This window comes from Leptinotarsa decemlineata, unplaced genomic scaffold, assembly GCF_025532065.1.
Source record: "Leptinotarsa decemlineata unplaced genomic scaffold, Ldec_3_MD MMD2_tig00003736_RagTag_RagTag, whole genome shotgun sequence".
In the NCBI taxonomy this organism is placed as follows: domain Eukaryota; kingdom Metazoa; phylum Arthropoda; class Insecta; order Coleoptera; family Chrysomelidae; genus Leptinotarsa; species Leptinotarsa decemlineata.
In genome coordinates, this window is record NW_027412593.1 from 490,105 (window position 1) to 507,690 (window position 17,586).

General features: G+C 35.5%; 1 protein-coding gene across 1 annotated transcript in view; it reads right to left on the reverse strand.

The window, feature by feature from the left end:
• fw (CUB and Sushi multiple domains furrowed) overlaps nt 1–17,586 on the reverse strand; it is a 117,764-nt gene that overhangs the window by 32,257 nt on the left and 67,921 nt on the right. Inside the window, exons 4-7 of the mRNA XM_074178231.1 lie at nt 8,792–8,914; nt 3,673–3,963; nt 1,628–1,777; nt 1,396–1,572 (exon numbers count right to left, since the gene is read on the reverse strand). Coding sequence (XP_074034332.1) covers nt 1,396–1,572; nt 1,628–1,777; nt 3,673–3,963; nt 8,792–8,914 — 741 coding nt within the window. The remainder of the gene's footprint in view (nt 1–1,395; nt 1,573–1,627; nt 1,778–3,672; nt 3,964–8,791; nt 8,915–17,586) is intronic.

Consider the following 17,586-nt stretch of genomic DNA (forward strand, 5'->3'; position numbering starts at 1 on the left):
ATTCTTGGGCCTAACACATAGACGTTGCTAGACTTATTTCATTTACCGCTTTTTCAGTAAGTACTAACCTTCAAAAGGAAGCTGTTGAAATTTCACTCATAAGTTTGTGAGTTATTGTGCTGAGAGTGACACTACTTTTGTTATTTGCAAAACAATAGATCAAAAACAATTTCGGGTTTTAATTTTACACTGCTTCTTGATGGTGAAAATACCATTCGAGCAAAGGAATGGCTTGAAAAGTGTTATAAGGACTCCGATCCATCAGAAACAACAATTAAACGTTGGTTTGCTGACTTCAAACATGGTCGTAGAGATACCGATGATGCAGAACGCAGTGGACGTCCAAATGAAGCAGGAACACCACACAAAAATTCACAAAATCGTTTCGAATGATCGAAAAGTGAAGTTGCGTGAGTTAGCTGACATTGTAAAGATGTTCAAAGAAGGTGTTGGCTTTATATTGCAAGAACATTTGATTGTGAGAAAGCTGTGTTCAAAGTTAGTGCTGCGCTAGTTCAGTGTTGACCAAAAACAAACACGTCTTGATGATTCTGAGCAGTGTTTGGCCATGTTTAAAGATAACGAACCCAGATTTCAGCGTCGATATGTGACAATTGATGAAACATGGATCCATCACTCCATCTGAGTGGAGAGCAACTGGTGGAACTCGTTCAAAGCGCCCGAAACCACAACAATCGTCTGGAAACGTTATGGCCTCCGTATTTTGGTATGTGCGTGGTGTAACATCAATTGACTATCTTGAGAAGGGCAATACCATTAACAGTGAATATTATATAGCATTACTGAAGCGTTTGAAGGCCGAAATTACAGAAAAACGACCCCATTGAAGAAAAAGCAAGTGCTCATTCATCAAGACAATCCACAGTGTTACGAATCAATGAAAACGATAGAAAAATTGCATGAAATAGGCTTTGGTTTGCTGCCGCATATACCGTATTCACCAGATTTGGCCCCCAGGGACTACTGGCTGTTCGCAGACCTCAGAAAAATGCTCTCTGGTGAGAAATGTCGCTGGAATGAAAAGGTTATTGCTGGAATTGAGGCCTATTTTTAGATAAAAGATAAAATCGTTCTACAAAAGTGTTATTGAAATATAAGTACGGCGCTGAAATGTTTGTGTGGCTCTTGATAGAAATTACGTTGATGAATAAAGTCTATTTTCAACAAAATGAACTTTTTTTCTGTTCAGGACGTGGTTGACAAAACAATAAAATTATATTATCTGATATAACTCAATATGAACGAAGGTGTGTTAAAAATATTTCAAAATAGATTGTAAGTAATCCTTCCACGGAGAAAAATTGAAAAACAGCATCATCGAATAAAAAAAAATATTGAAAATAAAATGATATTGAAAATTTCACATTACTGTACATTTGCAAGTTGGTGCAGCTCCGCTCCAGTATCCGTTTTTTCCACACTTTCTTTTATCATCTCCTACAAGTTTATGTCCCTCGGGGCATTTGTATTCAATAGTGGAGCCAATTTCATAATTTGAACCAACTACTGTCGTGTTGATCAGCTTGTCAGGACTCCCACAAGAGAAAGGGCCTGAAAGTTAGGGTTATCAACATGTCTCATTTTTCAGTTGCATTAGGAATCTCACCAGTTTGACATATCCAATGCAAATAATCCAGATTACATCCCACATCGTTCCACAACCAGTGTTGTCCGCCATCTAAAACCACACAGTTTTGTTCTCCATTGTAATTGTTGGGTTGTTCTTTTCCCCAGGCTGGACGTTGTACAACTGCGCCTATAATTAGAAAAACATATTTTCAGTATCAATTCAGGAAAAGAATATATTTTTAGGAGAGAATAATTTTTTTCGGGAAAGAAAAGTTTTGATGTTCCACTTCTCCATCTTCATTCGATAAAATTGCTAAAAAAACTCTCCTGAAACAACTTCTCGATATACTTATATACACTGAATTATACGAAAAGAAAAATACTTTCGATACTACTATTTTTATACAGTGCGTTTCTTTAACGTCCCCCGCCTCTTTTATTTTTTGAACGGGTCAACTCAAAAAATTGAAATTTGAGATAATGAAATTGAGGCATGAATACTTTATTTTGAAGTGAAATTACAGATGAAATTTTCAAGATGGCGACTGGGCGCTATTTGGAAAAAAAAAATTAAATGGAAAGGAGGGTTTTGTGACACATCATTTTGAAGCTCCTGACGAATACCTCATAACCCTAGAATATGAAGTCAATATCTTCACCTTATACAAAATGGCGGAACATTTAATAATTTCCTGAAGACCAACACATTAATATCGATATTTCTAGAAATATTCCTTTTTATCTGCCATATGGCAATTCCAACAACCCGATAAGGATTGTTAAGTTATTTTTTGTTTATAAAAACGAAAAGATGTCAGTAGGTACGACAATGAACATCATTGTTCAATTAGAATATTTTCATTTAGTTTTCGGTTTTACTAGTAGAAAGGTACCACGTCAACAATCTCTAAAATGGTCAATTTTCGTCCATTGGAAGAGAAAATTGAAGCGGCTTTTATTTACAATGCGATGCGTAACTTTCACGAGACCGAAATGATTTTCAATGAACGTTTTTCGAATCTTCCTATTTGTAGAAAATATTTGAGGAAAGTGCAAATAATTGTAAGATGGTAGTAAATCCTGAACAGTACTTATTCCGTCGCGAATGTTTGTGAGGTGTCTCCTTCTACTGTGTGGATACTTTCGAAGAGGAATAGGTATCATCCATACAAAATTAAAATGGATAGGCTATCGATGTCCTACAGAATGGCCAACCTGTTCGCCAGATTTGACACATTTGGACTTTTTTTATGGGTCTATTTGAAGCATAAGGTTTACGAAACTGAACCTGCTTCAATATTGGATATACGGCAGAGAATAATAAATATTTGTAGAGACATTGACGTTACTGTGTTCGATAATGTTCGGCGTGAAATATCGAATAGGCTGTTCATATGTCAAGAAGTTCAAGGCAACCATTTCGAGCATCTTCGGAACTGACCTCAAGCTTAATACCTCATATTATGTAGTTAAATGTCAATGTATTCAGGCAATTATAAAAAAATCCGCCATTTTGTTGTAGTTGAAGATATTGACATTATATTTTAGGGTTGTGAAGCATTTGTCAGGAGCTTCAAAAAGATGTATCATAAGACCCCCCCTTTCTGTTTAATTTTTTTCACTTCAAAATAAATTATTCATGCATTCATTTCATGTTCCCAAATTTCAATTTTTTGAGTTGACCCGTTCAAAAAATAAAAGGGGGGGGACATTACAGAAATGCACTGTATATTCATTGAACGAAATATATAAGTAGGAAGACTGCAGGTGATTACTTTGAATGAGTTTTATAGATATTTTAAATATCTTTTGAAGATATTTCGATTCAATTTTGAATGTATATTTGTATATATCATTCATGTATCATGTAGGAAGAATGAACGTGGCTACTTCGAATGTATTTTGAATATATTGTCAAGGTATTTTGAATATAAACAATGAAGCTTTTACACATATAATATTTGAATGAATATATTTTACTTGGGGCGTTGAATATTCAAAGTCAATGACATCAAAGTCAGTTGAATAGAAATTGGATATTGAAAACAATAAAAGACACAGACACCTAAAACTCATACGCACCGTTAACCCACTTCCAAGTCCTCGAAATCACTCCGGGCTCCTTCTGAGCTCCAATCCAAACCAACTGCGTCTGCAACTTTGATTTCCTTCTGTCCAGTTCCGCGTGAAGAAAAGAGTTTTGCGCCGGTGTCATCGAGTGCATCATGTCCCCGTAATGCTTTTGGCAGTACGTCCTGGCATCGGCGAAGGATCCCCCTTTGTCAACGCCGAATTTGTAGCACGTTTGGGCGAAGGTGGCGATTTCTGTTCCGTCTGGAGAGGTTTTTGGAATGCATCGATCCACAGCAAACTCTGTATGGGAAACAAACATAGTACAGAAGAACAGGAAGGATTGAATTTAAAAAAAAACTTCTATATGACGCTACCTATACTCAATTGTTTTTTCCTTTACAAATATTTAAAATGTGTAGGTCATCCAATTTTTTTCAATTTTAAAATTTGAAGGAAAATAACTACTTCCTCAGAGGTTCATTGACACAATTCGAACATGGAGTTAGGGCCATTTTGAAGTCCAAAAGAAGAATAAGGAATTGTCTCAGGTCAGTAAAATACCCCGGCATCCATTTAGTACCCCAGGAGCGTACCAAATCTAGTTGTGGTTTGTTCTACATCGGAACAGCGAAAAGAAGCCTTGAAACGACCCCCAAAAATATTGGTTTCAAATCATTTTTTCAAGCTGCCCAATATGAACATATCACTTTTACTCACTACCTCATTCAACAAGAGGCCCTTGCAGCAAACAAATCAGTACCAGAATTGAACGATATGCTTCAGGATACTGTTAAGAGCCATGCCCTTAACAGCCGCTTATTTTCAAATCTCTGTGAGGATACGGATTCAAACTACACAACTTTATTATTACACGTAGAAGAAAGATGGTTGTCAAGAGGTCAAAGTTTAAGTAGATTATTGTTCAAGGATGAAATCTAAATATTTTTATCCGAACGAAAATGTGAAATTGCTGCTTTTTTTCAAAATGACTAATGGGTATTCAAGTGGTGTTATTTGTCAGAAATCTTTGCGAAATCAAACGATCTCAATTTCTCTCTTTGCGATATATTTACTTCGGATGATAATATTGAAAGTTTCATTTAAAAGATCAAAAAAAAGACAAAAGTATAAAAAATTCGTTTGAAATTTTTTCCAGTGTCAATTATAGGCCACTTAAAAGCGTTAGAAACACAGTTCCGTACATATTTTATGTTAAATATTGATTTCAAAAAGGTAGCTTGGATTCGAAAAAGCTCTTTTGGATTGGCTTAAGTAAGATTGATTATCTGCCACTTGAAGCTCAAGAGGTATTTGGTGAGCTTTCGAGTGACTCAAACTTAAAACTACAATTTCCAAAAAACCCTTGACTGAATTCCGGATCATAACTAGAACTGAATTTCCCACAATCGCTGATATGGCGTTAAATGTTCTTCTGCCATTAAACACCAGATATTTATGTGAAGTTACTTTGTCAGCTTTAATACATATCAAATTCCAATATCGTTCATCACTAAAAAATGTTGAAGACGTCTTACGTCCAGCAGTGTCAAACATTCCAACAAAATTCAATTTGTTATCAAGAAATAAAAAACAGGCACATCCATCTCATTGAATTTTTTCCTTGCAGACGGTCAGAATTCTCTTTGATTCATGTTATTGTAAAAAATGCAATTCTGATGAAAAATAAGGCATACTTTTTTGTTACTATAATAAATACAATTTTACAACTTTTTGTGCAATTTTTAATTTTGGATTCTTGTATGTTTCTGAAAGAATTCTAAAATCATATATTTTCATATGTATATGGTTACCTAATGAATAAATCATCAAAAATATTCTTTTTTTTTTCTTTTATACTTATATGGAGTCGTCAGGAAACTCGCAATTATAAATGGGGTCGTGAATAAAAAAGTTTAAGAAGCTCTGCTCTAGATATGTCATCTGTAGGAGTTTATGTATATGAAAAAAGTAGAAGGTTAAGAATGGACCCCCGAAAAACGTCTCGGGAGACCTACATTTTTCGCTGGTATTGTTTTCTACTTGATGATCCATCACACCTAAGACAAATATCTTTACAACCAACTCTAGCAAAGTTGATTGAAAAATTAGTTAAAATAAAACTTAATAACCATCTCAATATAAACAAAATAATCACTTCTCATCAATTTGGGTTTCAGGAAAACAAAAACACTAATGACACACTGTTCTTGAATCAACACGATAACAAAGGTACCTTCACTTCTCAGCTTTACCACAATGCTAGACAGGCTTGCCAATTGAAGGTTCCTACATATACATAACATTTCAGTAGAAATAAATACATCCCGTCTTCCGAGAAAGTCCTTGAGGATATTGTTGCTCTTGTTGAAAGTCCGATTCAATATATACCTGATTCCTCGAAGGAACTAGTTCGGGAGAAAGTCAGGAATCAAATCTCCAGGAACATGATAACAGATAAACGGAAACATTTAATAAACGACGATAAAAAACAAAAAAAACTTACCAAACGATTGAAAGACAAAGAAGTTTTCTATTTGAAAACCGACAAAGGCAACAAAGTAGTAATTCTGGATAAATCGGACTACTACGAAAGGGTCAATATTCTCATCACTAACGGACCACATGCGAAATTGTCCAGGAACCCGTTGCCGAAGTAAAAGACGTTCTCAAGAAATTCGACAACATACTTACCCCTCAAGTGAAACGGAACAAGTTTCCAACCCACCTGCCTCTGAAAAATCCACAAACCGGGAAAATCAATGCGCCCCATCGTGTCAGCTTTTGGTCTCCTACCTACCAAATAGCAGAATGGCTCACTAAGGAATTTGAAGGCTTGTCTATTGCGGAACCAGGTTTTAGTATAAAAAACTCCTTAGAGTTCATACAACATACAAAAACATGGTTCTGTAAGAACGTACAGTTCATATCACTGTGGACAACACAAATGTGCTGGGCTGAATTTTCTAGTGCATCATCTTTTGACTTTTTCTCTCACACATGAGAGGTTCACAAAAGGAAAACGTATAATACAGGAAATATCAGCCACTAACGGTTTCTCAAGGGGTATTGTAGATGAAGAAGTTTAGGTTAAGAATGAACGAAATCTCGACTTTTAAAAACGACAAAAACCAAGATAAATATATCTCAGTTCCATACCACCAATACACGAAGAACTTTGGAAAGATTTTCAAGAAACTAGGTATGAAGGTGGTTTTTAAAACAAGTTATACACTACAGAGCCTTTCAGGAAGTCCAAAAGACAAAGTCGGTTTTTCGGAAATAAGATGTAAGGAACGCTTAGCACACTTGAAATATAGAAGACCTGAAACCATTCCATATACTTCAAGTTCATTAAGATTAGTTGGACAAGTTAATAACAACAGGCATTTATATGCATATGAGAGTGTAGAAATAAGTAAACATAATAATATTATGAATAACGATGTTGGACCAATATCTAATAGTTTACTATATAGCTAATAGTATATTTTGACTATTAGATTTATCTGACTATTACATATTGTTACATTGTAAAATTAATTTAAGACTAGTAGATAAGGCAATATTGTGAAATTAATTTAAGACCCTTAAGACGCAGGTACCTAGAAGATGTATCTATGGTATGAATAAGGATAACTTTTTAAATATGTTCAGTATGATCTTTCTCTTGAAGATAATCACTTGATGATTGAAACACGTGTCGAGGTGTTCAAATAACGGTTTGGTGTTGGAAAAAAACTCCAGTAATATTCAGTAGAAACATGTTTGTCGACAAGATGTATTTCTTATGACATTGAATGTATATCTATCTATCTATTTTCATTTCTCTTGGATGGATGATACTTGGTAGAATTTTCGAATCGACGGTGACAGAACACCATATTTTTCGTAAGATTCCAAGTCAAGTTGAAATTGAGTACCAGCATCTACTACTGCTGAATTTGTATCAGTAGGGCTTCGAAAACCATGTTGTCTATTATGAAGTTAATTACAGCTTGGAAAATCTAGATGTTTCTTTGAGTTGCGCGAACGATAAAGAGAGATGGTAATCGTTCACTACCAGATAGTACGGTTCACCACACAAAATAATTTCTCCACCCACTGTACTAACACGATGTTGACTACTCGAGGTTCTCGATGTTAATGAGCTCCCACCCTATTTCGCCGGCTGATTCACTACGCATTTAATATTCAGAAGGTTTGTTCTGGTTGTACGAAATTCAGGTTCTAGGACGTCAGGATCATGCGCAGTTGATGAAGAGAATTCTGGTTTATTGAGGATAAGTTCGGATTGATGAATCTTCTGTTCTGGTTTCGACTGCGAAATGATCCGTCCCGAATCGTACTTGCTCTTGAGACTGAACTGTTGAGAACTGTTCCCGTTGCTCATGCGCATTCATGTGAAAATTTGTTCGGGCTATTTTCTAGGATGTTTTTTTATTTATTTGATTTAAATAATTGATGATTGAGGTTAGATTACGTTTGAATTGACTACAAGGATACGCTACATAACAAAATGGATATGATCAACAGTATTTTATCGTCTTCATCTCTCCATATATACGATAGGTGGCACAGTTGTCTCCTCAAAATGCGTTCTGTTTTAACCAAGTGTCCGATACTATTTCGGACTGTATGAGACTTTTTGTTTGTACGCATCATGTCTTGCGCAGTTTCGAAACAGTTTCGGATGTTAAAACCAGAACAAACCTAGAGGCACAGCTAGATTTGCCAAGCTGTGGTTTTTTCCAGTTGTTCAGATGCTTTTGAATTGTTCTGTTAATTGGTTTAAATGAAACTGACAGAATCGAAATTTGACTGTAATTCGTCATAGTATCTTTTTCCTGATTTGAGGATACGTTTAACTTTTGTTTTGGTAATCATTTCCCATTTTCGAATTTCAAAATTGGACTAAGATTCGCCAAGTTATCTACTTTCACGAGCTTTACTTTGCAGCTGACTGATAATGCTTTCAATAGAGGTGGTGTTGACATTCACTGGTGAATAAGCGTGAGTTCGCTTCGGACTCAGTCACCAAACCGCGTCCAGTTTTTTATTTCAAACTTAAAATTGATGAATATAATGTTTGCACTTGACCCGTCTTACCTTATCAAGTATAATTACTCACCGTCTGATGAAAAAACTTCAACTTCGCATAATGACAATGAACCTTCCACTCCGACCAGTTGTAAGAATACGTGTTGTCCAGTCAAAACTCGGGCACAGGTGAATGTTTTGGAAACTCCTTCATCTGAAAGGAAATATATTTTTGAAGTGATATTGGCACTGTCAGGAATAATGAAACAATAGTTGCATTTTTGAAGTGAGATTGACAGTGTCAGGAATAATGAAACGATAGTTGTTTTTTCATTCGATCAGATTGAACTTCATTCAAAACAATGAAGAATGAATCAATTCAAATGGAAGTTATTATTATGTGCTAGCGACACGATCAATCTTCGCACGGAGAGCAGGGAATACTGAATAAGTGTAAAACATTTGAGGAGGTGGTTCCTCATCGAAAAAAAGATGGGATCTTTCATATAAAGAAATTTCATTGGAGCATCCCTTGTTAAGATACAGCCCCTTGAAGGGAATACATAAAATTTGTATAACAATTTTTTTCACAAGCACTAAAAAAGTTACAATATTGAAATTGACTTTACGTTTTGTACTACCAAAAAGACACTTAGCTAGAAATTTAAATAGTTCACCCCATGGTTGTAAGGGGTGGAAAACGCAACCCCTAAAATATATTTTCAATGTAACTTTTTGTCTTATTATTTGTTTACCATTTAAAAATTTATTTCCGATAGCCTGTTTTATTCTAAACAAAAAACATCTCTTAGGTTTTTTGTCCAAAATAAACCAGTTAGCAGCAATAAATTACTTTACGAACAACTACAGAGATACATCGTCATAAATGGGAAAATACGAAACTAATCTATCTAGTAGGTCGCTATTAGCGATAGTGACAATTAAATTGGTATGACGCTGTCAGTTTGTGAATTTTCGAAATTGAATTGATACTAATTTTGTGTTGTTGTTCTGTTCTTAATTTGTTACTTTAATAATTTACTTGTTATTAAAATGGCATACACAAATGAGGAAATGGCTGATATGCATTACGTTTACGGTCTGTCGCAGGGAAATGGGTTAGGAGCTTCTAGAAGATATGCTGAAATGTATCCTCAACGGCAGCATCCTTCACATAGAATATTTGCTCGACTTCATCAACTATTAAGATAATATGGTTCATTCGACAAAAGAACACAGGAGTGTGGTCGCCATCGAGAAGTACGAACACCACAGCTTGAGGAAGCAATACTACATTTGATTGAAGAACAACCTAGTACCAGTACTGGAAAGATTGCTTGCTAGCTAATTGTTGAGCATATGGCGGTATTTCGAATTTTAAAGGAACAACGTTTATACCCTTACCATCTGCAACGAGTACAGGCCCTGTTACCGCGAGACTTTCTGAATTTAGCAATTGGATGCTGAAAATGATTAGAAGAAATTGTGACTTTCTGAAGAAGATAGAATTCACAGACGAATGCAGTTTTTCTCGGGACAAGATTATTAATTTTCATAATTACCACATATGGGCTGATAAAAACCCTCACGCTATTGTCGAAACTAACCATCAAGAACAGTTTTCTCTTAACGTGTGGCTCGGAGTTATTGGGGATGATTTAATTGGGCCTCATTTTCTACCTCCTCGATTGAATGGTGAGGCAAACGTTCAATTTTTAAGAGAAGTGCATCCAGTACTCTGTAGTTGTTCGTAAAATAATTTTTGCTGCGAGCTGGTTTATTTTGGGCAAAAAACCCAAGAGACATTTTTTGTTTAAAATGAAACAGGCTATCGGAAATAAATTTTTAAATGGTAAACAAATAATGCGACAAAAAGTTACATTGGAAATACATTTTAGGGGTTGCGTTTTCCACCCCTTACAACCATGGGGTAAACTAAATAAATTAGTGGCTAAGTGTCTTTTTGGTAGTAAAAAACGTCAGGTTAATTTCAATATTGTAATATTTTCAGTGCTTGTGAAAAAAAATTGTTATACAAATTTTATGTACCCCCCTTTAAGGGGCTGTATCTTAACAAGGGATGCTCCGCTGAAGTTTTTTTATATGAAAGATCCTATTTTTTTTTTCGATGGGGAATCACCTCCTTAAATGTTTTACACTTATTCAGTTACACCCTGTATATTCCTATATTTTTTGTCATAGTGAACTATGAACTGTGAATTACGTTCACAACTAGGAACTTCAATTTTGAAATAGTATCTGTCTACCTTGAGGAAATACAAGATGATAATGCGATCCTAATCTTCAAAGTCATTCACAATATACAGTGCATTCTATTTAAACCGAGCCACCCTGAATAACTTTTGGTACAATGATTTTCAGGAAAAATAAAAAACACATCAACAATAGTATACAGCGGGACACATTGTGACCACCCAGAGCACCCCAGAGCAGGTCACCAATTTTTTTTAATGGATCACCCTATATTGCTCCATGATAAGCATATTTCAACAAAGTATAAACTGAAGCTCATGGTTCGGGAGCTACAAATCATTTGATTTGAAAACGATCCACCCTGAATAACTTTTGAAACAATGATTTGCAGGAAAAATAAAAAACAGGTCAACAATTATACCGGAGGCCACATTTTGAAATATTTGTTCAAGAAACAAATATGGAAGCAATAAATCAGAAAAAGAGATTTTTTATTAATTTTCGAATCAAAATCTGATTACTGGACAGTAAGAAGAAAACAAATTTCTATAGTGAATGTTCATAAACGTTTTCACTAACTTCCATACAATGGTGCAAACAAGCTTCCATTGCTGCCTTCACATGGTTGAGAATCTCGGGAGTTATTTCTCTGCAATGCCTCATGATATTCTATCTCAAATCTTCTTATGTTGTTGATTCTATCTCATAAACTTTAGACTTCAAATGACCCCATAGAAAAAAATCTACAGGAGTGAGATCCGGAGACCTTGGTGGCCATTCTGTAGGACATCTTATGCCAATTTAGCGACCAGGAAAATAACCTTCCAAAAATTGTCGCACTGGATCTGCATAATGAGTAGGTGCACCATTCTACTGAAAAACTATTTCATTTTCGAATAAATTTATATCGTCCTCAATTGCCCTATTGATGCACGGTATTATTCGATTCTCCAATATATCAAAATATTTATCACTAGTCAAATCATCATCGATAAAAAAGGTCCTATGACATGGTCACCTGAAATTCCTGCCAAAACATTCAGTTCTTGAGGTCGTTGGATATGAACTTGCCGGTATAAATGAGGATTCGTATCACTCCAATATCAGCAATTTTGCCGATTCACATCTCCATTCAAACTAAACGTACATTAATCTGAAAAACAAATTTTATACAAGAAATTCTGATGCAAGTTGATCCGTTAAGTGAGAATTTCACAAAACTCGATACGTCTATCGAAATCATCTTCGTTCAATTCAACTAGTCTAATCTTATATGGATGAAATTTGTACTTATGAAGGATCCTGAAAACATTTGTAAGACTGATTCCTGATTCTCTAGATAACTTAGAGAGAGATTGTGAATTTCGCATTAGTCCAACGTGCCCTAAAACTGCAGTACAAATAGCTTCATCGTTGATAACTCCTGAACGATTATGCTTTTTATTGTTAACAGATCCAGTTTCCATAAATTTGTTCAATAATTCCGAAACGTATTTGGGTCGTACATTTCTTCCTGGATGATTATCATTGAACATATGCGCAGCAGCTCTAGCACTATTTCTATTCTGGTAGTACAAACCCACTATTTTAATCCGTTCTCGAAGAGTATAAACCATTGCTTCTCAAGAATTCACAAAAACAGAAACACCAATTGTAACTTCACCTGACGGTTACCTGGTAGGTAATCGTTATTGTAGAATGAGACGAATACAAAATGAAGAGAATATAGAAGTCAAACTTAACTAGGCAAAATAATGCTTTTTTGAAGTATACTTCACAAAAACACCTATGAAATCTACGTTACAAATTGTACAGAAGTTCATTCAGGGTGGCTCGTTTTCAACTCAAATGATTTTTAGCTTTCAAACTATGAGCTTCAGACCATAATTCTACTTTCCGTTTGCGATAGGGGAAGGTAGATCAAATGTGAATATGTCAAAATGTGCCCCCTGTATACTACTGTTGAGGTGTTTTTTCATTTTTCCTGGAAATCATTATTCCAAAAGTTATTCAGGGTGGCTAATTTTGAACTCAAATAATTTGTAGTTCCCTAACCATAAGCTTCATTCCATATATTTTATACTTTGTTGAAATCGCTCATCATGGAACATCTGATAATGCGAAACAATATAGGGTGATCCATTAAAAAAAATTGGTGACATGCTCTGGGGGTGCGATAGGGGAAGGAACATCAAATGTTAATATGTCAAAATGTGTTCCTCTGTATACTATTGTTGACGTGTTTTTTTATTTTTCCTGAAAATCATTTTACCAAAAGGGTGGTTCGTTTTAAATGGAATGCACTATATATACATAGTACCTGCATACATACATACATGCATGCAGTCATGCATACACACATACAGACATTGCGTAAGTTCTGATAAAAGCTTGTAATTTAATAATAAAATGAAAAAACAACTTTCATATTTGCTGGTATTTTACAGGAATTGTTCCCCGATATAAAAAGATCCAGTAAAAAGTTCAGTCGGCTGCAATTTGGTGAGCTTTTCACTGAACAGTTTACAAAACAGCAACACATGTTTTTTCACGACTGTTTATTATGAGGTAAGAAGTTATTGAAACATAAGTGTTTTCTTCAAAAAATATCATAAAAACAAGATGGATGGGATAATTTCAGTCTGATGTGAAGCTTGAAGGTGAAATTCAGACCAAGAATAATGATAAAATATAACCCAGTGTTGAAGAATGTTTTCAATTGTTAGATATGTTCATTCCCACGAGCTACGAGTAATTTGCCTTTTAATAATACATTAAATTTTTCTATTGTCCGGTCTTGTAACAGTTTTTGAGTCAACTTAGATGAATCGCACATACATATTTCTTATTATATACAGTCTCAAGAAAACGCATAGTTTTTAGTTGTATGGGTATCATTAATATTTCCAATATCCTAAGTTCTTCTGAATGAATATGTAGTTGCTGTCAGTGAGTTGGTTTTTCATGAATAAAATATTTATCGTTCAGAGATGTAATTATTTTCTTCTCTTCGCGTGAGGTAATTAATATTGTTAATGAAAGTGTCCGAACAACATAACTGATCACACTAATTTTTCATACAGGAGCTGTGTATAGATACAAATAAATAAGATAAGCAAAACAAGTAAATTTAAAGATGTTCGTTGAATGAAAAAGACGGTGTTTGAGAGTTGAAGACTTTCAAAAGTGTGGAAAAAGTAATTATTGATATGTAAATCCTACAACCAAACATGAATCGAATAGTAGTGAATTCAATTTTATATTTTGTAGTTGTCAATTAAAAATACTTGGTTCCGAACAATAACAATTATATAGATAGTACAAGCTAGATTTCATAAAAAAGTATTCAAATTATAATTGAATACTAATAATGTGGATACTACAACCAAGCTGTCAAGTTGAGAAAATACTTCAAGTCATTTGTTAGATTCACTTGAGACCTACAAAAATATTTGTCTAGAAATTGTCAATATTTCCAATATTTTCCAATTTAGTAAAAATTTTATAGGCTATGCCGGACCGGATCGAAGAGCTGGAATCCTTTCTGACGGCGGCCGCTCTTGGCTGTACCGTGCCGGGCTAGCGAGCGGTTGTCCATTTATTTTCATTGTTTCAATCCTATACGTATTTTAACGAGACGGGCCTTACTGTGCTGTGCCGGACAAGTGGGCGACAAGCTTTAGACTTGCGCTACTCTTTCACTCAACCAACCAGTATATGGTCATGAAACAAAAATAAAAGTATGTTATTGAAAGATGAGATAACGTCTTACAGATTGTTTTGATCACTGTTTACCGAATATTATCGTCTTTATTTTTTTGAACGGTAAACATGGTTGTGGTATTATATATTTACGATATATATTGAAAGTGGTAGCAGCCTGATATGTGAACGATTTTTCAGCAGTGAAATGTTTGGGTATGGTGAGGGTGGTAACTGTTCTAAGGTATCTCTTAAGAACTTGACGACTTAGGGTTAGCTTTTTCGCCAAATCATAACATATAGTTTGAAAAGGAAATATACTTGATGCAACTCACGTCTTTTATGCATTTTCAACCATCCGATGTCATTAATTAGAGGTGTCACATTCTCCCGGTATTTGATATTACAGATGTACCGAGTACACGCGTTTTGGACTCTGTATTTGACTCTGGTTTTATATTATCGGTTTGCCCAAGTTGATAACTTTCTCTTGTGTTCAAAGAGACGCGTACCCATACTTCTTTTGGTGGGTCCAGGTAGACCGACCCTCAGTTAAAAGGAACCTGGTATAGCCCGGGTGTTACTAAAGGTTCTCTGGGGTCCTCAACTGACCTTTTTGTACCTTGGGAGCTGTCTGACTTGTTCATTCAGTCCAAGTCTCCAGAAAACACTGCAGCCTCTTGGGCGTATCGCATTTATTCTCCCATCTTCTCATGACACCCATTCCATCAGTCTCGTTCCCTGCACTAGTTTATACAGGTTCCGGGTTGGATGTTCGTCATATTCTTCTGGGCGTAATTTTGTACGTCCATGTATTGCCTGCCTCCTGTGATTTAGTGCCTCACATTCGCATAAGATGTGTAGAGCTGCTTCTACCCCTTCGTTGCATAATCTGATCTGTATACCTGACCTGTATGCATATTGGTATCGATGTAATGGTCTGATAGCCAGTGATACGTCCCTGATATGCCTGTCAAGTAGTTTTTCTAGCGTTTTCAACGCACATGACATGAGACTAATTGATCTCAAAGCCTTCACCGAGTCCTGTCCGATTTTCCTAGGATCCGGAATGAAGGTGGCCCTAATCAGTCTCCAACTTTTTGGTATGTGTCCCAGTGCTAAGCTTGCCCTGAGAATTATACACAATTTTTTGGAAAGTACTTCCAGTCCCTTTTGAAGCATTACTGGGTATATGCCATCAGGTCCCGGCGACTTATAGGGTTGAAATGAGTTTACAGCCCATTTAATTTTCTCCATATCTATCACCTTTTGTCATTTGCCAGTCCTTTCTGGATGTCCTTTTCGGGGTCTCCAGTTCTGAATTCGCTCAGGACTCCGGTGTTAGATTTGTAATTTCTGACCCGGGAAAGTGTACCAGGAAAAGCTCTCTGATAGTATCTTCTCCGGTTTTTGTATACTGCCCCGTATTTGTTTTCAGATTATTTATTGATACCTGAGGTTCCTTCGAGAGTCCACTGACCTTAGACTTTATCCCCTCTCTTTTGTTGTGGCTGGTGGTTAGAGTTTTTGTTCAGGTGCCTGTCCTGCCCTGTCCCTTCCATTTGGAAGGGAAAGGCTTGAAACTCGATTATTTGGAATTTTTAGGAATTGAACGTGAAAAAGCGTGAAAAAACAGCATATATACAATGTGTTTTGAACAAAAATAAAAACAATTCAAAACTGACATGGAGAAATCTTGAAGACTACAAAATCATCCTCGCAAACCAATAGCCCGCCAATTGATCTACGTAGACCTGAAGAAACCAATGACTATTTTTTAAACGTGGCTGGACATTCAATAGTAAATAATAACACTCTTTCATTCTACAATGATAATGAATTGAACGCTCCTATGAACTTTTCCCTCACCGATATAATAATATGTGATGATGATATTTTGACTGCTATCAAAGAAATAAAATCTAATGCTTTAGGTATTGACAATATAAATATCAAGAGGATTCCTTTAGTGATACCACACTGTATTGATGAAGTTGAACATATTTTCAACGAGTCCTACAGACAGGGTATTGTTCCAGATGTTTGGAACGTTGCTAATAAGAGATTTTCTTGAAGAAAATCGAATACTCCCGTACGAGCAGTCTGGGTTCCGCAAAAAACACGGAACACAGACTGCCCTCTTGAAAGTAATCGATGATCTTGCGAAATTCAGAGATCAATCAAAAGTCACCATTTTAGTACTACTTGATTAAAGTAAAACTTTCGATTTAGTTGATTTCGATTTACTCATCAGCAAGCTCAAGTTCATAGGATTTGATGACATTTCTCTCAAATGAATGGCCAGTTATATCACAGGCCGATCACAGAGGGTCAAACTGGATAATTACTCATGGTCACCCCTAAAAGAAACAATCTCAGGTGTACCGCAGGGAAGTATTTTAGGACCCTTGATGTTTTCACTGTTTATTTTTGATTACCCCACTTTCTTATCACATTGTCAAGTACATCTATACGCAGATGATATACAGTTATATTTGTCTTCTCATAACACCGATACAGAAAGTTGCGTGGCCAATATAAACACAGATTTGCACAAAACATTCCTTTACTTGGAGAATCATGGACTGAAAATCAATCCAAATGAAACTTTGGCCTCATGCATAGGATCTCAAAGACAAATGGTAGAAACTCAGTGTAACTTTAGGCTCACTCTCGATAAAGCAGACATTGACTGGGTAGACAATGCTAAAAATCTTGGCGTAACCATAAATAGCTCTTTGTCTTTCCATGAACATGTGACAAACATTTTCAAAGTATCATTCTTCAAACTCAAATCGCTATACAAATTCAAGTATCAGTTATTAGAAGAAATGAAACTCAGGTAAGTTGAAACTCTCATTTACCCCCATATCGAGTATTGTTGTTAGGTGTATTACAATTTTTTGCCGCAATATAACAAGCAGAAGTTACAACGTATACAAAATGCTTGCATGCGATTCGTATGCTGTA